We start from the raw sequence: 22,192 nt of genomic DNA, 5'->3' as shown, positions 1-22,192 counted from the left end.
AAATAGGCTATGCTAAACAGAATTACAGGAAATGACTGGAAAAATATATTGTTGTATTTCACTTTTAATATTATTAACTAGTTCCTGTATGCCTATATAAAGTTTTTTAGTTGTAAGGCATTTAAATTTATTGAATGACAGTAAATTTCCTAGGGATTTATGCCTGGAGGAGAATTGGAGATTACTTAATTCTCCTTGATTTAGAAAACCGATGATATTAAGTAACTTACCCAAGGTCACACAATTAGAAAGTAGCAGAACTGGGTCAGAATTCTGGACTCTTGATTTGGAGTTCAGTTTATACCATTTAATATCAGAATAAGTTATTTTAACTATGACTTTCTGGAGCAAATTCAGTCTTTAGTATTTTAATGTATTGCTCCTAGTACCTGGTTATGCATTGCACTCTTTGGATATTGGGGCTTCCATTTTGCATTAAAAAAACAAAAAACAAAAAACAGAAACCAGACTGGGTAATTTGAAACTTTGACCTAAATGTGCCAGAATGGGCAAGAAATTTTGAGCCAGGCGAAGAGACTTTTGTTACGGGAATGAAACAAGAAATGATCTGTGAATGAATGAATGAATGAATGAATGAAATAATACATAAAGGAAATGATCTCTTCTATAAAGTATCCGGGAGACTGATTATCAGATAGTCAGACATACCGTCTTGTCTGAAAGTAATGAACTTTTCTATCACTGATTTAGAAGAGTTACTTTTTGATGAAAGACATTAATTAAATAGATATGTATATGTAAATCAAGTTAATTAAGATGGTATGTTTCCAGATTTAGGCTAGAAGGACCAGCCTCTGTATTTACCTAGGTAGCTAACTGTAGCTTAGAGTGTTTATGTTGATAAGATTTGTAATTTGCTTTGAAAGGATAAGTCTCATTTGTATTCAAGGGGATGAAGTAGTATTAGTTTATGAATAAAATAGTCATATTTTATTCTAATTCCTCTTCCCTAAAACACTTAAAACTTTTTCAACTGGTTAGTAGAAGTTTTCAGGGTTTTGTGAGGTTAACTCCTTTTGCAATTTGGATGTACTTCATGGAAACCTGGTGGGAGAACCTTTAAAAGTAATGTTCTGGTTATGGGCAGCTGCTGGGATATTCCCTGTTCTTCGCTTGTCACGGAGCAAAAGCTCGATCTTACGTTAGAGCCTCTTGACCAGATTCCTGCTGCCACCTATCTGATCAGTGTGTAAATGAGCGTTGCTAACCAAGAGGGATGGTGCTCTTGGTCTCACGGTGACCAAACTAAGCTGCCATTTCTGACCTTGCCAGTATACTTAAAAGGAGATTTTCTCTATTATTTTCTCTGAATCTATTGTTTTCTTCTTTATAGATGATCATGGGAACAGCAATAGTAGTCATGTAAAAATCTTTTTACCGAAAAAGCTGCTTGAATGTCTGCCGAAATGTTCAAGTTTACCCAAAGAGAGGCACCGTTGGAACACTAATGAGGTAGATAAATTTCTATTTTTAGGGGTATAATTATGTTAAGGGCACAATTGTTAGGTCATTTTGCATAGTACTACTTTTTATTAGCTTTAAAATCAAAATACTGAACTAGGAAGTTGTAAACGAGAAGACTATTTTATCTGGGTTTAACAGAAACCAACATGTTTCTTGAACGGTCTCTAATCTGCTTGGCTTGTGTTGAAAAATATAACGTGCACGCTGACTTACTAAGTAAGGTAGCACGAGCTACTGTGTTTGTGTTTTCTTGCATTTTGGCGGCTTTTGCATTTGGTGGTTAACTCTGCTTGCATCTCAGTTAAACACTAGTTCTTATGTCGTCATGAGTCAATAAAGATACAGCCCCAGTGTTCCATAGAACATGCAGTGTCTTGACAATGTGAAGTTTCTGTGGGAAGGACAGGTTTCTTACTAGCAAAACAGCTCCCAGTCCTCTGTGATGAAGGGTTTGCATGGAGAATTAATGGGTTTACCTTAATGATAGGAATTCTTATTGAGAACGGAGGCCGTATGGTAGATTGTATATTTGGCATCCAATTAGAAGATTTGGTAAAGGAGAATGAATGAAAGGATCTTCTCGGATGAGGTTTCTTTTTTTGGTGAATCTTGTCTGGGAGTCTTGATATTAGGCATGGATCCCTTTGTCATCTTTCTTATTTTGAAATCCGAGTATTTCAATTTAGGTAGGGTAATACCCATTCATTGTTACTGGATGAGAGCTGGGTATGTGTCCATCAGTTTGGGAATTCTATTCCTTTGATTCAGATGGCTGTGATTACTCGTTTTCCAACCTTGTTCTAAGTCAGGTTGTGTTGCTGGTTCGGCATTCACTTCCAAGTTAAGTTAAATACGCACCCTCTGTATTGGGCTCTCGGTTTTGTTAAAAGACATAAGACAAATAGTGCTGCCTGTTTACCTTATTTTTGCAAGATTATTTTGCTCTAACTTCTTGACCTAGAGTGCTTTTATTTTGAGTTTTAAGAGGTTCTGTGGGTGAGAGTCTCTCTACTTACTCCAGTTTACAGATTTAAATACTCGCTAGACCCTCATAGCTTTGTTTCCTTGTCTCCACTGATTTTAAATTTCTTTTGAGGTACGTATATTTTGATTATTTGCATAAATTATATTTCCCCCTTAGACAGAATACTGTTACCTTGACAAACATTAGCCAGTTTAGAGGCCTGTTGTTTTAACCAGTCATTGATTAACTATTGTAAACGTGAAAACGAAGTAAATATGCTGAAAATTAGTCTTAATCATAGATCATTACTCTCTAAACAAAATAGTATGATTTGGGAACTGTTCAGTAGGTCATAACTAGGTCATGAATTATTTAAAACCTCAGTATGTTTCTTAGTTTTCCCTGCAACATGGATCTGCTACCATGCCATTATACATTATCTCCAGTTTATTTAGAAATGAAATAAAACATGTAATCGGTATGTATTTCTTCCATATTACGTTTTACGTGAAATTGGCAATTTATTTTTAATTACGTTTTGAAATTATATTTGAAACCAGAGCCAGCAAGTGCTTAATTAAAATTCGTGGTCTTAAGGGTCTTCTGAAGGTGGAGTCACGGTAGCCGAAGCCCACTTGGTAGACTGGATCTGTGCACAGGCCTTCACTTTCATGTTTATTTACCTCCGGTGGTTGACACATTCCACTCGACTCTTACTTCAGATCCGTTATAAAATACCTAACAAACAATTTTTGTCAAGGATGAGCTTAAAAGGAAAATACAGAGCTCTTCTGTATTTCCTTCTAGGACGCCGGCCCCCATTGCTCCTCGGAGACCACAGTGTTGTGAAAGTCCGCGTCTAGTGGGGAGACCATGGTCCCCTTTCTGGCGAAACATACACCTGGGGGCTCTGAGACCCGTGGATGGTTCACGCACGCTGTCACTGCTGCTGAAAACACCAGTGAACAAAGCGTGGTCCCAAGGGTGGCTGGAGGCAGCAGGGGTGGCTCAGCCCACAGGGGTCAAGGCGCGCACTCTCTTCCCTCGTGACCCATTGTTCTCTCAGTTCTGTGTCAGCTCAACACCGACAAACACTCTTACGAGAGAACGGACTTTAAAGGTTGGCCCATATTTCATTTCAATGCAGAGGACGTTGGCTTTCTTTCTTGTTTATTTTTGGCTTTGGGAAAAATAGGGGAATCTTGGAGTGACAGCTGAAGTCTTAGGAGTCCTTGATTCTGCAGTGTTATGTGGGGATGGTAACCTGCCTTTTTTTTTTTTTTTTTTTAACTGGCTTGGCTGATAGGAACAAAACAGTCAGTACTTGTGTTAAAGCACTTCCTTCTTTGATCTAGCTGGGTACTGGCATTTCCTCATGCTCTTCAGCCTGCCAGCCTGCACGCTGACACTGGACCCGATGGAGGTGTACTTTGTGGACTTGACTCTCATTGGGGCTGTAGGCCCTGTGTAAGGCAGAGGCACGCTTAGTCAGAATTGCCCGTGGGGCCTCTCGAGTCGCTCATAAAGTGTAGCCATCCTGCCATTAGCAGGGGCCCGTTTCCCTCTGGGGTTGGAATAGGTTGCTGTGTTTTGGTGGAGGACTCCGTGAAGAAGCTTGTATTTAGGAGTGGTATTGTACAAAAACTGCTTTAGATCCCCCTTGCCTGGGATGAAGCGCCCCCACTGGGAGAGGCTGGAGGGAGGGAGAGTGGCGGAGAGCATGGCCGATCCCTGTTTTCCAAGTCCCTGCGCGGCCCGTGTGCACGGCAGCCTGGTGGCCGGAGTTGCCTGTACCAGGTGTCTCTGTCGCCCGCGCTTGCTCTCTGCTGGGTGTGTGCAGTGCACGTCCTGGGCGTGATGGGACTCCCCCGTACTTTTGAGAGATTCCTTTACTCACGTCGGTGTTGCAATATTGGTGATTATTTGAGCAAACCCAACTTCTGTACTGTGTGCTGTGTATTTGTTGTGAGAGGGAGAGTAAGGTTGTGCCCATTCAGATGTTGCCATTTATCGAGCCTGTGTTTCCTTGCTGGTGGCTGGCACCGTGTGTAATTATTTCTAAGCCGTATAATAACATTACAAGATATGCAGTATTTCCTTTTACCGTTGAGGGTATGTTGGTAAAAAGTGGTTGACTAATTTGGTCAAGATAGCACACTTGCAAGGGCCCATCTCTCTCCGAGCTTAATTTCTTGTATATTGTTTACTAATTCGTAGGAATGTTCATTCTATTGTGTGTTGTCTTGGCTTTTAATCAAAGACCCATAACTCTTAACCACATTAGTGTACTTGGCAAATCCATTCTGTAATTTACTTTTGGAGTAAAAAGAGTTAACATAGGATTCATCTTGTGGGTTCATGTGCAAATATTTGTGAAGTGAAAGTCACTAAAAAGGAAGACTACCAGAAGGTAGGGAGGTCCAACTAAGCTACTTTAACCTTTCTTACTGCATTGGAATAGGTAAAAGCTCCTGCCCTTCTTGAATGTTACTTGCAATTGCAAAACAAATGTTGTGTCTAAAAACAAATCAGTTTTGGACTATGCTTTCTCAGCCACACACACCCTTTGCTCAGGTTCTTGCAGGTGACAGAGGAGGGATGATGATGATGATGATGATGATGGTGGTGGCAGTAATTATGGCAACCAGCATTGAGCCAGCATCTATTGTGTGCGAGGCACTGGTGGGTCCTTGATGTGAATAATCGCATTTACTCCTTGAATTCATCCTGTGAGGCAGGTTATGTGGTTATCCTTATGGTATCGATGAGGAGATTTGAGCCACAGAGATGTTAAGTAATGTGCCCAAGAGTGGTGGACTTGGGAATTTAACCTTGCAGCCTGCTTTCAGAGCCTGTTCTGTCTACAGTTGGGTCCCAAAGAATAATTTCAAATAGACTTTCTCAAGATCTTGCGAGCTGTTTAGTGACTTCTAATCTTCTTGTTTTATAAAATTGTTTGGCTTCTTTCTTTACTTACATCTTTAAGTATTATATATAAACTCAATGTGTGTTTGTATGAAGTTTGTTTTTTTTTTTTTTTTTTTTTTTTTTCAATAGCACCCCTTTCCTAGGGAAGTAGTTTTGATTCTTAATGAATATTAATATGTAGGCTCCGGATAATGGAAAAAAATATTAGAAGTAGAAATTTTGAATCTGTGTGTAACTTGAGGGTTAGGTTTGACTTTTATATCCAGGGCAGGAGAGAAGGAATGCATTTAAACAGAGCAAATTTGTTAAAGAACCAGCTCTTTTTTCGTAATCAGTTTTGGTATTCACATCTTCATTAGGTGCGCTATTATAAGGTTTCTACATTTTAAGTTAATATTTTTAAGGCCCAGAGCCAGAAATAATTATGCTAATGTAACTTTCTGATTGCACAAATGACTATTCGTAATTACACATATTAGTACTCTGTGTATGTTGTCCAGACTGAAATTTCTTTTGTTTAGTCATTAATTAGCTGTTTGACTTAAAATATAACTACTGCATCCCCCCCCGCCTCCCGTCGCTGGATCTGGATTTCAGATGGCATTCTTCCAAAGCCAAACTAATGCCACACCAACAAACCTTTTATAATGAGAATGTTCTCCTTAAATGTTCAAACCGCTTTTGCTTGCTACTATTTTTGAACTATTAATGCTCTTTCTTTTGTTTTTCCTCTAATGCAGAGTTTCTCTAGAGTAAGCAAAGTAGAGTTCTAGTTTGTACTGATCTTAAAGTTGCATCGAAGGTTTTTTAGTTGGTGGTAGCTTCAGAGATCTTCATATAAAATGCGTCTTCTTTAATCCTAAAATGTCTGTAGAGAGCCTATAGCTACAGACTGGTGCATTCTAACTCAGGCCAAGGAACCTAAGGGTCCCTTTATAGGGAGAGAATGACACTTTTAAGTCCTGAGTATTTTTTGTTTCCTTCAATTTTTTATATTCAGGTCAGGAAAATGGGCTTTAAGACTGAGGTTTATGATCTTCTACTTCATTTCAGTTGTTTTGTTTTAATTAGAAGCCACCTTTTCAAAATTCCTTTGCTCATTTTTTTTGTGTTCGCATATATTCTTGAGTATTTTTTGTATTTTAATTTTTCTTTTGTATACCTTATAGAATCATACATTTAGGGCTGTAATTTTTGCAATGATTGGTTTTCCTAGTGAATATATATGTTGTCTTTTTGAAACATAGATCCACATTTTGGGGGGGGGGGGATCATTGAGCACCCTTCAGACTTCCATGATGGGAGCTCAAAGGAAAAGCATTAGCCTTGGGAAAGTGAGTGAGGTATTGATCGATCAGAAAGCTAGTTAACCTGAGCTTGGCCTTTGTTTTGTGTAGCTTTTGGCTGTGAGAACAGTTCAGATGTTTTCAGGTTATTCTCTGAGGCCAGGCAGGGCCCTCCTGGTTAATATGCAGATAGGCAAGTGCAGATGTGACCATGACAGAGAGTGAAGTTTTAAGAGGGAAGCCATTGAATTTTGAATACAATGTATGGCATCAGATGTCAAATTAAATTTGACAATTTTGTAGCAGTTGGGCTAACTATAATTCCTCTGTTTAACTTAGTAGTATGAGGTGAGATGAATGGATACCAGAATCCAAATGAGCGTGCAAATCAGACAGCCTGTATCAGTTTAGCATTGGGAGTAGCAGAGGGAGATTGGATGTACTGAAATGCTGGGGGCAGATGTCCTTCCACATCGGTGGGGCACGACAGGTGAGGAGAGGTCAAAGCAGGCGGGTTTGGCTCTGAGGAACGGCAGGAGAAGCAGCTCTTCATGCAGAGAGTTAGAGTAATGTTTATGATATTTGGACAAGATGTTAAAGAAGTTTTTTTTAAAGGAAGGAAATTCCTGCAGACCTACCTTAGTTTTCATCCAAATGATTTTTATTATATAATATGATTTCAAAATGTAGCATTTAGGAGAATACTTGGCTCATAGTCTGTACAATAAATATTTGTTGAATGAATGAAATGGGTAGAAACGCAAAAAACTCAGTATAAATTTGTGAACTCTTGGAGTTCTTATGCAGATATAAAACTCATATATATACATATGTACACACACACACACAAAGTCTCTTGCAACATGAATGTAAGAGTGAGTGTTCTCAGGCAGGGTCTTTTGAATTTGGCACGTGGCGCTATCACGTGCCCTGCAGTGACCCCATCCCTCTCTCCGTTGAACTATTTAGAAACTGATTTTTGCTCAGCAAGCATTTCTAGAAGTCTCTTGTTAGGCCTTGGTACAAATACATGATTTAGTCTGAAGTTCACTTCTGCTTTTTCTCATTAGCCTGAGAACATCTTAAATGGCTACCCAGGCAGTTGTAATCATAGACCACGAACTTGAGCAGTGGATCTGTGTGGTAGAAAGATTTTTTTTTTTTTTTAATGTTTTATTTATTTTTGAGACAGAGAGAGACAGAGCATGAGCAAGGGAGGGGCAGAGAGAGGAGGAAACACAGAATCTGAAGCAGGCTCCAGGCTCTGAACTGTCAGCACAGAGCCCGACGCGGGACTTGAACTCGCAAACCGCAAGATCATGACCTGAGCCAAAGTCGGATGCTTAACCGACTGAGCCACCCAGGCGCCCCGAGATTTTTTTGGTAATGTTTCTTAATTTATTTTTGAGACAGAGAGAGACAAAGCGTGAGCAGGGGAGGGGCAGAGAGAGAGCGAGACACAGAATCGGAAGCAGGCTCCAGGCTCTGAGCTGTCAGCACAGAGCCCGATGTGGGGCTTGAACTCACAAACCGCGAGATCATGACCTGAGCCGAAGTCGGACGCTTAACCGACTGAGCCACCCAGGCGCCCCAGAAAAATTGGTTTTTAGGTTTTATTTTTTTCAGGTTATATTAAATTAAGATGTGGAATGAAAACTTTCGTAGTGAACTCAAGGACCACTGATACCTGGAAAGGGTACAGAACTGACAGTCAGGAACTGGTTCTATCTAGTCTAGTCTTGACTCTGCCACCTGTCAGCTGAGTGCTGGGTGAGCCACCTGCTTGGCCTCTATTCAGTCTTCACGAACGTGCTAAGTCACCTTCTAGGATATGTTGCAAGCCCAGTTCTCCAGTTTTGGAGGCTCAGTCACTGTTGCTTTCAGAGTTGTTTGGGAGTGGAGGACGTTTAAGGCAGGCTTGGGTCCAGCTGGGGTATGTGTTTATTTATTTTTTACTGTTAATCATCCTTTATTTTTAAAACATATGGTTCAGTGACTTTTACTTTTTTAACTTATTTTTTAAAATGTTTTGGGGCACCTGGGTGGCTCAGTTGGTTGGGTGTCCGGCTTCAGCTCGGGTCATGATCTCACAGTCTGTGAGTTCGAGCCCCGTGTCGGGCTCTGTGCTGACGGCTCGGAGCCTGGAGCCTGCTGTGGATTCTGTGTCTCCCTCTCTGCCTGCCCCTCCCCTGCTCATGCTCTGTCTCTCTCTGTCTCAAAAATGAATAAAAAAACAAACAAAAAAAACATTTAAAATGTTTTTATTTATTTTGAGAGGGAGAATGTGCACTTATGCACACACATGCATGCACGCAAGCTGGGGAGGGGCAGAGAGAGGGAGAGAGAGAGAATGCCAAGCAGGTTCTGCGCTGTCAGCACAGAGACCAACACGGGGCTCCATCTCACAAACCCTGAGATCATGACCTGAGGCGAAATCAAGAGCCGGACACTTAACTGACTGAGCCACCCAGGCGCCCTGGTTCAGAGGTTTTTAGTATAGTATATACACAGTTGTGCAACAGTCACCACCATGTAATTCTGTAACATTTTCATCACCCCAACAGCTTAGGGGTTTTCCATCTCCCTGGACTTAGTGGAGTCGCACCCTCAAGGTTCTTCTTTGGTATCTCCTCCCAAGCTTTGATACCTGTCTGGCACTGGAGCTGAAATTTGAATAGATTGTCCTTTTGCACAGGTCTTAACACAGAGCTGTTTCCTGAGATTGTTTTTAAAATGTTCAAGTACCAGTGAGGATCCAGTTGGGGCCATGTTTTTCTGAGGGAAGAAGAGGGCTTGAGTAGAGTTTTCAGTTGCATTGAAACTCTGTATACTCTGTGCACTCCCAGCAGTGGGTCTCATGGGGATAAACTGCCCGGCGCTATGTAGTAACGGTGGGAGACTTTGGTGGTGATGACTTCCCATAAGGGAAGCTGAGTCCTGCTGGAAAACCAGCTGAGATGGAAAAAGGAAGGATACATGGAGAGGTGGGCATTCTTTTTAGCTCCGTGGTATTCAAGCTGAGCTGGCATCAGAATCACCTGGGGGGCTTGTTAAAAACACAGATTGCTTGGCTCCACCCCCAGTTTCTGCTCCAGTAGGTTCGGGGTGGGGCTTAAGAATGTGCATTTCTAACAAGTTCCGGGTAGAAACTTAACCTAGATGAAGAATCTCAGCCCCCTAGAAGTGTATTCTGATTAATTTCACTTGCCTTGAGTCCCAGCTCTGCTGCCCTTATACCACTCAGATATATTTTGGTGTACTTTGGCTTCATGGGATACAATTGAGCTTTCTAGAATCTTTTTCTCTTGTACCTAGAAGTAAGAGAATGCAGTTTGTGTTTTGGTATTTATCTAAAGCATCTGTTAATATCTTGTTATATAGGAAGCCCTTTTGAAGTACAGCTGGTCAGGGGGGCCTGAGGGGCTCCGTCCGTTAAGCATCTGACTTTCGGTTAAGCATCTGACTTTGGCTCAGGTCATGACCTCGTGGTTCGTGGATTCGAGCCCTGTACTGGGCTCTGTGTTGGTGGTATGGAGCCTACTTGGGATTCTCTGTCTCCCCCACTCTCTCTCTGCCCCTTCCCCACTTGCACTCTCTCTCAAAATAAACAAACTAAAAAAAAAAAAAAAAGTACGGGTGCCCGTAGGAGTTATGTGGAGGCATATTCTAATTTTTGTGACCTTGTTCTGAAGAGGTAGCTTGAAGGATTATCTCCACTCTCTTTCTTTCCCATCTCCATTTGGCCCAAATAGCTGGAAACAGCAGATCCCTAAAGCTGAACCTCATAACACCTACTTACCTACCTGTCTGTCCACCTTCCAGTCTTTTTAATACTACCTACCAAATGTTTCTAATGATAAATTCTGTATTCTTGGTGATTATGAAGTTCTGTTGAAGATTTTAAGAGAAGTTCCTAAAATATAACCTAAGTTTTCCAATTTTAATGCTTTTAGAAAGCTGGAAAAAAAGGAAAAAGAAACACACAAAGAAATCCTTTCTAGATGGCTGAGAAACCACAGATGGGCTGGGGTGGATGTGATGAAGATGCATTTGTGTTTGGGAGAGTGTTTTCTCTGTAGGGGAGAGTATTATGGGCAGGATGTGTGGATTTCTTGAGGCTTTCTCATATGCTTTCCTGCTTGTGTGTTCTCTGGTCTGGTGAAGGGTGTAGAGTTGAAATAAATGTGAAACTCAACCAACCTGTTGTTTATACCTGGGGAGAAAGGAGGAGAGGGGAAAGGGGCTGCGGCTCTGGGGAGTTGGGCAGGACTGAGCAGGGGTGCGTGTGCACATCTAGGTGGAATTCTGAGTTCTTAACCTTGAGTTCATTCTTTTTGGATTCCCAAGGAGTTTCTGGGGAAAAAAAGAGAAGGTTCCATGTCCAAGAAAACAGGAAGCTGAGAGGTAGCTTGACCTGGTCTAGAAAGTAGAGCCTCTTGTGCTTGAAGTCAGAGGGAGCTTATGATGGAGGGCATGGCCACCAGAGATGTTGCAACAGGAGCCCTTGAACCCAGGCCACCCATTCTACCTTTTCTGTTATGAAAAAAAAAATGTTTTTAAATTAAGGTTTAAATTTTTTTAGAGCAGTTTCAGGTTCATAGCAGATTGAGAGGAAGGCACAGGGAGTTTTCTCATGTAACAACCCCTGCCCGCAAACATGAATAGCCTCCCCAACTACCAGTGCCCCCGACCAGAGTGGTACCTCTCTTACAACTGACATACCATCATCATCCAGAGTCCCTCGTTCCCATTATGGTGCACTCTTGGTGTGAAAATGTCATTTCATGGCTTGGTAGCTCATTTCTTTTTAGTGATGACTAATATTCCACTGTCTGGATGGACCATGGTTTGTCTGTTGATGTACTAAAGGCCATCTTAGTTGCTTCTAAGTTTTGGCAATTGTGAATAAAGCTGGTATAAACATCCGCAGGGTTTTGTGTGGACATAAGTTTTCAACTCCTTGGAGTGTGGTGGCTGGGTCCTATGGTAAGAGTATGATTAGTTTTATGAGAGACTGTCAAACTGTCTTCCAAAGTGCCTGTCCTGTTGGCATTCCCAGCAACACTGAGAGCTCCTGTTGTTCTTTGTCTTTCCGGCATTTGGTGGTGTTGGTGTTCTGGATTTCGGCTGTTCTAATAGATGTGTAAAGGTATGTCCTTGTTTTAATTTGCATTTCCCTGATGACTGATACATGGAGCATCTTTTCATATGCTTGTTTGTCATCTATATCTCTTCTTTGGTCTGTTAAAATCTTTAGCCCATTTTTTAATCAGGTTGTTTGCTTTCTTACTGTTGAGTGTTACGAATTCTCTGTATATTTCGGAGAGTTATCCTTTATGAGATGTGCTTTTGCAAATATTTTCTCCCAGTCGTTCTCTTGACTTTGTCTTTCACAGGACAAAGATTTCAATTTTTTTTAAGTCCAGCTTAACAGTTACTTCTTTCATGGGTCCTGGTGGATCGTGCCTTTGGTGTAGTAACGCTATGCCCAAGGGCATCAAGGTTTTCTCCTGTGTTATTTTCTAGGGGTTTTATAGTTTTGCATTTCACATTTAGGTCTGGAATCACTTTACTTGATTTTTTGTGAAGGATGTATGATCTAGATTCTTTTTTTTTTTGCATGTGGATGTCCAGTTCCAACCCCATTTGCCTTTTTAAAAAATTATTTATCTTTTATTTTTTTATTTTTAATTTAAATTCGTGTTAGTTAACATAGGGTAGTATTGGTTTCAGGAGTAGAATTAATGATTCATCTCTTACATATGACACCCAGTGCTCATCCCAATAAGTGCTCTCCTAATGCCCATCCGTCACCCATGTAGCCCACCTCCACCCTCCCCCCCTTTCCTCCGTCGACCCTCAGTTTGCCTCTGTAATTAAGAGCCTCTTTGGTTTGCCTCCCTCTCTTTTTTATCTTACTTTGTTTTTCCTTCCCTTCCCCTATGTTCATCTGTTTTGTTCCTTAAATTCCACCTACCAGCCAACACCATTTGTTGAAAAGACTATCTTTGCTCCATTGTATTGCTTTTTCTCTTTTGTCAAAGATGAGTTGACTGTATTCATGTGGGTCTATTTCTGGGTTCTCTGTTTACATTGATTTGTCTATTTTGGCAATACCACACTGTTTTTTTGTGTTCTTTTTTTTTAAGTTTGTTTATTTTGAGAGAGACAGGATGAGCGGGTGAGAGGCAGAGAAAGAGAGGGAGAGGGAGAATCCTAAGCAGGCTCCTTGCTCTGAGTGCAGAGCCCAATGTGGGGCTTGATCTCACGAGATCATGACCTGAGCTAAAATCAAGAATCTGGACACTTAACCGTTGGAGCCACCCAGGCACCACCCACCCTGACTTTGATCTTGTCCTTCAGTATTGACTTGGCTATTCTGGGTCTTTTGCCTCTCTGTATAAACTTTAGAATCATTTTGTTGCTGGGATTTAGATTGGGATTACATTGGATCTGTAGATCAAGTTTAAAAGAATGGACATCTTGAAAACAAATCTCCGTATCTGTGTATATGGACTATGTCTCCGTTTATTTACATAATTATTTGATTTTATTCATCAGAGTTTTATAGTTTTTTTCATACAGACCTAGTATGTATTTTGTTGGATTCATGCATAGTTATTTCACTTTTGGGGGGAGGAGGTGCTAATATTGTATTTTAAAATTCAAATTCCTGGGGCGCCTGGGTGGCGCAGTCGGTTAAGCGTCCGACTTCAGCCAGGTCACGATCTCGCGGTCCGTGAGTTCGAGCCCCGCGTCAGGCTCTGGGCTGATGGCTCGGAGCCTGGAGCCTGTTTCCGATTCTGTGTCTCCCTCTCTCTCTCTGCCCCTCCCCCGTTCATGCTCTGTCTCTCTCTGTCCCAAAAATAAAAATAAAAAACGTTGAAAAAAAAAAAAATTCAAATTCCTCTTGTTCATTACTGGTATATAGGAAGGTGGTAGACTTTGTATAATTGCTTATTAGTGCTAGGGTTTTTCAAAAGGCCTAACATCTGAAGAGCAGACACCTGTCCTGTTTACTGATGGATCCATAGAACTTAAAACAGTGGCACATAGTGGGTCTTCAGTGACCAAAAGCCTTTGGAAAAAGAGGGACCATTATTCTGTGTGTAACTCATGCGTGAAGTAGTTCCCTTTTAAAGAAAGGGTGGGTAGCACTTCAGGAAAGGGGGAAAGTCCCAACAGAAGGTTAAGGACAGAGTGAGAGAGGCCACACCCTCTTCACGTTCCTGGTCCCGGACAGGACGAATTCAGAGAAGCTGGCCAAGAAGAAAGCTATCCTGTTGGAAGCTGCGTTCTTATTTAGAAAGGGCTTCAAAAGCTGCTTTCTCAGAAAGAGCAGGGGAAAAAACACTTAAATATATTTACCTTTTTAAACGTTAAGAAAGGTTTGAAAGGGACAGTGCCATTTGCTTCCCATTTCTGAGAAAGGATACATTAAAAAAGCTTGAAATTAAGCAGGATCTATAAAATTGAGGTCAGAGTAGAGTCATTTCCCATTTTTCCTGTGTTTAAACCATGTAGCGACAGCACACCTTTCCTGGCATCAGAAGACAGTTGTTAATGTGAATGCTAGAATGCTAGAATTTTACTTTATTTTTGTGCTGTTGAACAACATTTCGACTTCCTAACTCTAATTGTTTTAAGAATTAGTTTTGTTAGATGCTTTAGTCATTATTAATCACAATTTTTGTATTTATGCATTTTCCCGTAATTTTTAACAATCAGTTTCTCAAGCAATTCAGAGAACCTGCCGTGGGGTGATTATGTATTTTTTGTTTTGCGAATGAAGATGGTATGAGACCTAAGTGTTCTAGAATTAGCATGTAACATCGTCTCATAGACTGTATAATTCACTTCTTATTGTGTGTTGTCCGGCTGCCCCTGCTAGACTATAAGGTCTAGGCGGATGGGAGTCTTCCTCTGCCCTGTTTACTGGATCCAAAGAGTTTAAAACAGCGCGTGGCACATCGTGGGTGTTCAGTGACCAACTGACACGGTTTATACTTCGTCTCTGAACTACCCAGCCTGGGCTGCTATTGCTGATTGGTCGTGACAAACACATCCATGGGAGTTACCCCTGAAAAAGTTCTGACGTGGAAGAGAAGAGCAGAAAGTGTGCTGCCTGTGTGCGAGCTCCAGTTCCCAAACCCATGGAAGGAAGGAGTAAGGCAGGCACACTCAGTTCTTTATCTCAAACTCAGCAGTGAGATAAGTCACTCCTGTCCAGGGTGGGAGCAGGGTTGAGGTGGGAAGCCAAGTCTCTGCTTCGTGGAGTCGCTCTTGCCTTATGGAAAATGAAACTGGAGAGAGGGACAACCCACTCACCACCACCTCCCTGCCGTCGGTTCCCACAGCACGTGGCACAGTTAGAAAGGTGGGCAGATCTCCCCAAAGTCTACCATCCGGAAGAAACAGTTGATTTTTGGGGGCACCTGGACGGCTCGGTCGGTTGAGCGTCCAACTTCGGCTCAGGTCATGATCTCGTGGTCCGTGAGCTCGAGCCCCACGTCAGGCTCACTGCTGTCAGCCTGTCAACGCACAGCCTGCTTCAGATCCTCTGTCCTCCTCTCTCTGCCCCTCCCCTGCATGCACTTTCCCAATAAATAAATACTAAAAAAAAAAAAAAAAAAAAAAAAGAAAAGAAAAGAAACAGTTGACTTTTTGATAGATGTCTCCTCAGACATTTTTCTGTGCTGATGTAGCTGTATATTATATTTATTAACTCAGAATAGATATACTGTGTATGTAGTTTTGTAATCTGGCTTTTTCTTGCTATGTTGTATGTATCTTAGGACTTTGACAGTGATCCACAGCATCATATTTACTGACTGCATAGTAGTATTCCATTGCGTTTTATGCTCTCATTTATGCTTAGCAATGTTTTTGAGGGCCTCATGTGTGCCATGCACTGGTTGAAGATGATGAGGATAACAGACAGATAAGTTAGTGTTCTCATGGAGTTTAGAAGGAAAGGCAATACCCAAGTAGACAAGTAGACAAGAATTTCAGAGAGTGCCTAGAAGAAAATACAGCAGGATACTGAGGTATGAGTACTTTACTTGGGTGGTTTGACTTTCTTTCCCTTTTTTTTTTTTTAATTTTTTTTAAAGTTTATTTAATTTTGGGGGGTGGGGAGGGGCAGAAAGAGAGGGAGAGATAGAATCCCAAGCAGGCTTGCACTGTCAGCACAGAGCATGATGTGGGGCTTGAGCTCACGAACCGTGAGATCGTGACCTGAGCCGAAACCAAGAGTCAGACGCCCAGCCGACTGAGCCACCCAGGCTCCCCAGTGGCGGTTTGACTTTGTTAGGAAGTGACCTTTGAACTGAGACCCGAATGATAAAAGAGGGCTTGCTGCTTGAGGATCTAGGAGAAGAATGTTTTAGACACAGGGAGTAGCAAGGCCCGGAGGCAGAAATGCATTTGGTTTGAGGAACAATAAAAAAGACCTCCTGGCTGGAGCAGAGTGAGCCTCTGGAAGGTGAGATAGGGTAGGCAGGGGCTAGCTCTCAGTGTCTGGTAGGCAGAAAGACTTGGAATTTTATTTTAAGAGTAACAGTAAGTCACTGGAGGATAAGCTCTCAGGAAGTGAGTGACATAATATGGATTTTTTTTAATTTTCAAAGTGTTTCTCTGGCTGCTCTGTGGCCAACAGGGGAAGCAGAGAGACCAGTGAGGAGGCTGTCGTAATAACTGGTGATCTTGGGAAGAGGATAGGTTGAAAAGTGGGATGCGTTTTGGAGGTGGAGGTGTTAGGACTCGTGGGACTGGACATAGGAGGTAGGAGAAAGGAGAAGTCGAGAACGATCGCCAGTGTGTGGCCTCAGCCACGACCTCCTTGCTGGTGTTCATAACAGAGACAAAGGAGACGGAGGTGAAGGGAGGGTAGGGCTGGACGTATTGATTCTGCGATGGCTGTCAGACCCTGAAGTGGCATGTGTCTGGGAGTGAGAGAGAGGAGTCCTGTCTGGAGATACAAATTGGAGAGCCATTAGACTAGATGAGATCCCCCTGGGGGCAAACGATATTTAGGAGAAGGGACGAGATAAGCCCTGAGTGGAGCGGGAGGCAGCAGAGCCGGCGGAGTCGTGGTAAACCACACAAGTGTGCGGCGGAAGCCCCGGGAAGAATGGGTTTCAAGGAGGGTGTAGCAGTTTCCTTTTTGCTGCTGTAACAAATTACCACAAACTTGGCAGCTTAAAACAGCCCACCTTTATTATCTTAGAGTTCTGTAGGTCAGACGTTCGCCGCTGGGCTCACTGGGCTAAAATCGAGGTGGAGACAGGGTTGCGCTCCCTTCTGTAGGTGCTAGAGGAGAATCTGTTTCCTGGCCTGATCTACTTTCTAGAGGCCGCTCACATTCCTTGGCTGTGGCCCCTTCCTCCGTCTTCGGAGCCATCAACCTAGCGTGTCTCTGACCCTGCTTCCGTTGCCATGCGCCTCTCTCTGACTCTGACCTCCCCTGCGTCCTGCTTCCAGTTTTAGGGACTCTAGTGATTACATTGGTTCCATCGGATAATTCAGGATAATCTCCCGGTTTTTAAGCTCAGCTGATTAGCAGTCTTAATTCTTAATTCCACCTGCAACTTTGCCATGTTCACACAACATATTTCCAGGTTCTGGGGATTAGGATGTGGCTCTCTTTGCTGGACCACTAATCTTCCTACTGCAGAGGGTATAATCAGAGGCCACTGAGAAGTTGAGTAAAATGAGGATGAAGTCACCATTGGGTTTGGGCCCCTGGAGGCTCTTAGTAACCCCGACGAGTGGTTTCAGCAGCGTGGTGGGCACCGAGGCCCGATGGAATGGGAGGACTCAGGGCAAATGGGTGAGGATGTGGGGGCTGCAAGTGTTAGTGACTCTTGGTGGGAGTTTTGCTGCGAAGGAAAGGGAGTTGTGGTTCATTTTACAAGGCAAGCACAGAGCCCAGCGCCAGGAGAGTGAAGTGGGGGCCGTCTTCGGTGCAGAGATTCAGGGAAGACCTCTAAGGAAGGGGCCGAGTCTAGTGTCAGCTGGAATGGGTTCCCTGAGCCAGGAACCTAGAGCAAGACCAAGAAACAGTTTATAGAGTTGGAGATAACCCAGAGAAAGAATTGACATGGTTATTTATAATAAAGCAGAGTGTACTGATGACTCATCTGGATGCCCCCAGGTCCGTGGACAGAACTTTTGCCAGCAGCCACTACAGGGTCCCCACCCACCACCTTGTCACATGCTGTCACCATCCTGTCGGTGGTTGGCCAGATCTCTGAAGTCCAGGTAGAACATCTGCCTTTTATTCCCTGGGGACCTGCTGTGGTCTGGCCACAACTCGGTGCCACGGTGGAGAGTGCGTCCTGCATACGGCACAGAGCTCAGCCCTTTCCTGCCTCGGTTTTTCCTTCACTTCATTGCGTTTTAAAACAGTCATACACAGCGGTATTTATGGAATGCTAGGATCTGGGCACAATAGGCATGAACCGAACGGATCCCTGCCTTGTGGAGCTTGCGTTCTAGACGACCCATCTCATAACTGACAGGTGCATCCAAAGCTGTCATTTCCAGGAGGCAAGGCACTGAGTTTATGTGCTCCCCTCTTCTGGGGCCCTCGGAGGTCACTTGCCAGCCAGCTGGTGGACCGTCCGTGGTCACTTGCCAGCGGGCCAGCATTTCCTGCCGTTGGCAGAGCTCCTCTCCTCACCCACAGCTGCCCACAGTTCCCCTCACTTCCCTAGCGTGTGACCTTCGTGCCGCTCACACGCCCTCCTCCAAGGGGCCTTCCCTGCACCTTATCTGCACGTGTCCTCTTTTCCCTTCTTGTTTTCCCATCCAGCTCAAACTCCATACTCCATAGTCCATAGTCACTCTCCCACAGATGCCCTTAACTTTCCTGCCCTTCTCTCCTGCTATCACACCCAACTGGACAAATCCCTGTTCCCAGTGAACCCTACCTATCTCTTGGCTTGTGTGTGCCCACACCCAAGCAGCTCAGTGTTGCCAGAGAAAAACAGGGTAAGGAATCAGACTTCTGTCTCTGTTAATTCTGATTACCAAGTGAGCGCTTCTCACCACCCACAGTTTTCTAGGATTCTCCACCAGCCCAGCCTGTTCCGGCTTCATGACCACTTCATACTTTCTGCGTGTTTCTCACTAGACCAACACCCCCGCCTCTCAGCTGCTGAGCTGCTTCTCTGGATCTTTCCACCATTAAACTGTGTCTTCCTTCCCTCTGTCAGAGGCCAGTCTGGTCACAGGAGGTCTGGACGCCAACCCCTCTCTCCTGCAAAGGGCTTGAGTCCGGCAGTCATCCTGCATTCTCCTGCATCCTTGGTCCCTCCATTTTACCAGATCGTCCAGATTAATGTCCACAAAATCCAGCTTCCCTTTCCATCAACAGCCCCGTTTTTAAATCCTCCACGTTAAAATTTCTCAAGCAAGCGATCCGCTTATTTCCTCTACATTCTGACTTTCCAGCTACTCTTCAGTTCCTGCCTACACCCTCCACCGCTGCTCCAGTGAAACTGCCCATCTTTTCCAATATCATACAAGTCGCCAAACCCGGCAGACGCTCTGTAGCCTCGTAACAGCTTTCAACATCGGTGCCCTTCCTTCCCCAGACGCTTCTCTGTGCTCGCGATCGAGCGTCTTCTGGGGTGCACTTTCCTCTAGGGCCACTGCCTCTCAGCCCCCAGGCACCTCTTTCTTCTCATCCAGCCTGTCAAGGGTCAGCTTCCCCCAGGCTCTGCCCTGCAGTCTCTGTTCACACGCTGCGCTGTCTCATCTAGCGATGAGTATTCTCATCTAGCGATGCAGCTCAAGATACCACGTATGTCCCAAGTTATAGGCCCTGACTTTTCCTCAGACACCTACTCAGATGCTTATAGGCACCTCAGGCAATTTGTCCAGAGCCGAACTCTGGATCTTTCCCCAAATCTGCTGCCCCTGTAGTAGTCTTTATTTTTACTCGCTCTCACCCCCTGAGATCACCAGGCCTTACCGACTCACCCCCCGCCCAGGGGTTTCTTGGGGTTTTTTTTTGTAGCAGAGTAAAGAAGCCAGTGGATACTTTCTCAGAACGATGTTTTATTTTTATTTTTTTAAATGTTTATTTCTGAGAGAGAGAGAGAGAGTGCATGCGTGTGAGCGAGTGGGGGAGGGACAGAGGATCTGAAGCGGGCTCCATGCTGACAGCAGTGAGCCTGACATGGGACTCGAACTCACAAACCATGAGATCACGACCTGAGCTGAAGTTGGACGTTTAACTGACTGAGCCACCCAGGTGCCCCCTCAGAATGATGTTTTTAAAGCAAACCATTTCTGGGATTACAAAGGAAACCAATGTACTGAAATAGTTATCAAAGTCTTAATATATCACAGATGTGATTTGTGGCAGGACAACATATGTACTTCTTAAATGTTCTTAAATAACAAGATCTAGTGGTGGGTCGGTAACTACCATAAATTTGAAGAAATGATAAACCCAAGTGCTACTTTGGATCATGACATGGGTGATTGGGATGAAAACCATCTGCGATTTACAAGTCACAGGTGCAGCCTGTGTTGCTGAGGTTTGCTGCTCTACTCACAGTTAGACACGATACTGCATTTCACTTGGAGTTTAGGGAAATGAGGATGTAGTTCTCTCATCCCAGCTCATGAGCCCGGTTCCGTCTTCACTGTGACCCTTCTGTTTTCCCAGCACTGCCATCACCGCTGCTTTCCTGGACCCCACAGGAGCCTCCCGTGTGCCTCCCTTGCCTCTGTTTTGAATCTCCTCCGGTTCATTCTCCCCACAGCAGTCAGAGTTACCCTCTTAAAATAGAAAATGCGAATCGAATCATGTTTTTCCTAGCTTTACACTCTGCAGGGGCTTTCCACTGTGTTCTGGATAGAAATTTAAACACGTTAAGATGGCCGACCTGCTCCCTGCTCCCTGCTCCGCCTCGCCGCCCCCTCTCTCCAGCCTCATCTCAGGCCCGCATCCCCGCTTTGGTTGAGCTTCAGCCATGTTCTTCCAGCTCTTCGGTTGTGCCTTGCTCTTCTCACTGCAGGACCACGGAGTGTGCTGTTTCTGTCCTTTGTTTCACACCGTGTGTGACCATGTTACCATGCGCGTAGTGCCTTTAAACACCATACAGTTCCTGTCTCGTAGTTTTTGTGGGTCCAGTGTCCAGGCAAGGCCTAGCCGGGGCCTCTGCTCTAAGGTCTCCTGAGGCTGCATTCAGGGTTTTGGTCAGGATTCTCATCTGAGGGCTTGATTGTGGAAGGATCCTCTTCCTGGCTAATGGGATTGTTGGCAGCATTCATTTCCTGGTGAGCTGTTGGACTGCGGGCCTCAGTTTTTTGCTGGTTAGCAGCTAAAGACAGCTGTCGGCTCCTCGTTACTTGTGCCTTCCTAACATGGCTATTTGGCTCAAAGGCGGCAAGGGAGAGACCGTCCTAATGCTGTAGTCTTAACTGATGTTATCACACGTGTGATCAGCTGCATCCCATCATGTGGTTGTGTTCTGTTGCTTAGAAGCAACTCTCGGGCCCCCAGGTGGGTCCTCCTGCCCACACTCAAAGGGAAGAAGTTTACAGTGGAGGCCAGGATGGCGGGAGCCATCCTAGAGCTCGCTGGTCACGCCGCTCCCACGTCACCCTCCAACCCCGGCATGTATCCTTGAAAGAAGAAACAAAATTTCCACGTGCCTCTCTCCAGAGGACTGCCTCTCAGAATGCCCTGTGGTCACGGTGCGCCATGCCACCCATGACGTGTCAGAGCTGAGTCTCCCTCTTTGCAAATGTAGACTCAGCTCCTGTGTGCCCTGTGTTTCTCAGTTGAATACTAGTACTTTGGGACGGGAAGGTCTGGCAGTTCTCAAACCTAAAAAATGTCTTTATAACAGCTGAACCATTTTTTTCAAACATAAACTTGTGGGGAACCTAAATGTGGAAAATAGACGAAAGTAGAGATGGTTTGGGTGAAGCTGGGCGGCAGGACTGCACTCTGCCTGGTCGGGCTTCTAGCCTCTACAGGCAGCTGCCACAGTGAGGCCTGGGAGCCCAGGGTGTCGGAAGCAAGTTAGAGCGTGTCGGACCAGACCCGTGGCTCAGGAAACTGATGCCCAGAGGGCTGGAGACCGAGTTAGCGCAGACCAGACACGTTCATTTTCTGGGCCAGTGGCCCTCACGTGGGGCTGGCACTGACACTTTAAAGGGTATTTAGAAATAGGGGGGAGCGCTTTTTGGGGGTCATGGCGAGTGTATATGTGGGTCTTCTCTGATTCTGTGCAAAATGGTAAAAATGCCCTCATGGAGAAGCTCAGACAAACCGGTCCCTGCTCTTTCTCCCAGTGCTCTTTATGTTGGTGGTTCTCACCCCTGGCTGAATATGAGAGTCATCTGGACAGCTTTTTAAATATATCAGGGCCTGGGTCCCCCCCCCTCCCCCCCACTCCCCGTCCAATTAAATAGAGGTCTCTGGGATGAGCCCCAGGCTGGGGATTTTTAAAAGCTCCCTGGGAGAGTCTAAGTGCAGCCAGGGTTGAGAATCACCACCTCAACT

General features: G+C 44.3%; 1 protein-coding gene across 3 annotated transcripts in view; it reads left to right on the top strand.

The window, feature by feature from the left end:
* The window catches only part of LOC125913618 (calmodulin-binding transcription activator 1-like), a 424,752-nt gene that overhangs the window by 32,890 nt on the left and 369,670 nt on the right, over positions 1-22,192 (top strand). For all 3 annotated transcript variants that reach the window (XM_049618851.1, XM_049618853.1, XM_049618852.1), the window contains exon 3: positions 1,355-1,473. In XM_049618851.1, the coding sequence (XP_049474808.1) occupies positions 1,355-1,473 (119 nt within the window). The remainder of the gene's footprint in view (positions 1-1,354; positions 1,474-22,192) is intronic.

This window comes from Panthera uncia (genome assembly GCF_023721935.1).
Source record: "Panthera uncia isolate 11264 chromosome C1 unlocalized genomic scaffold, Puncia_PCG_1.0 HiC_scaffold_4, whole genome shotgun sequence".
Taxonomy (NCBI): domain Eukaryota; kingdom Metazoa; phylum Chordata; class Mammalia; order Carnivora; family Felidae; genus Panthera; species Panthera uncia.
Note: the sequence above shows the minus strand (reverse complement) of the source record. Positions and strands in the feature narration are given on the sequence as shown.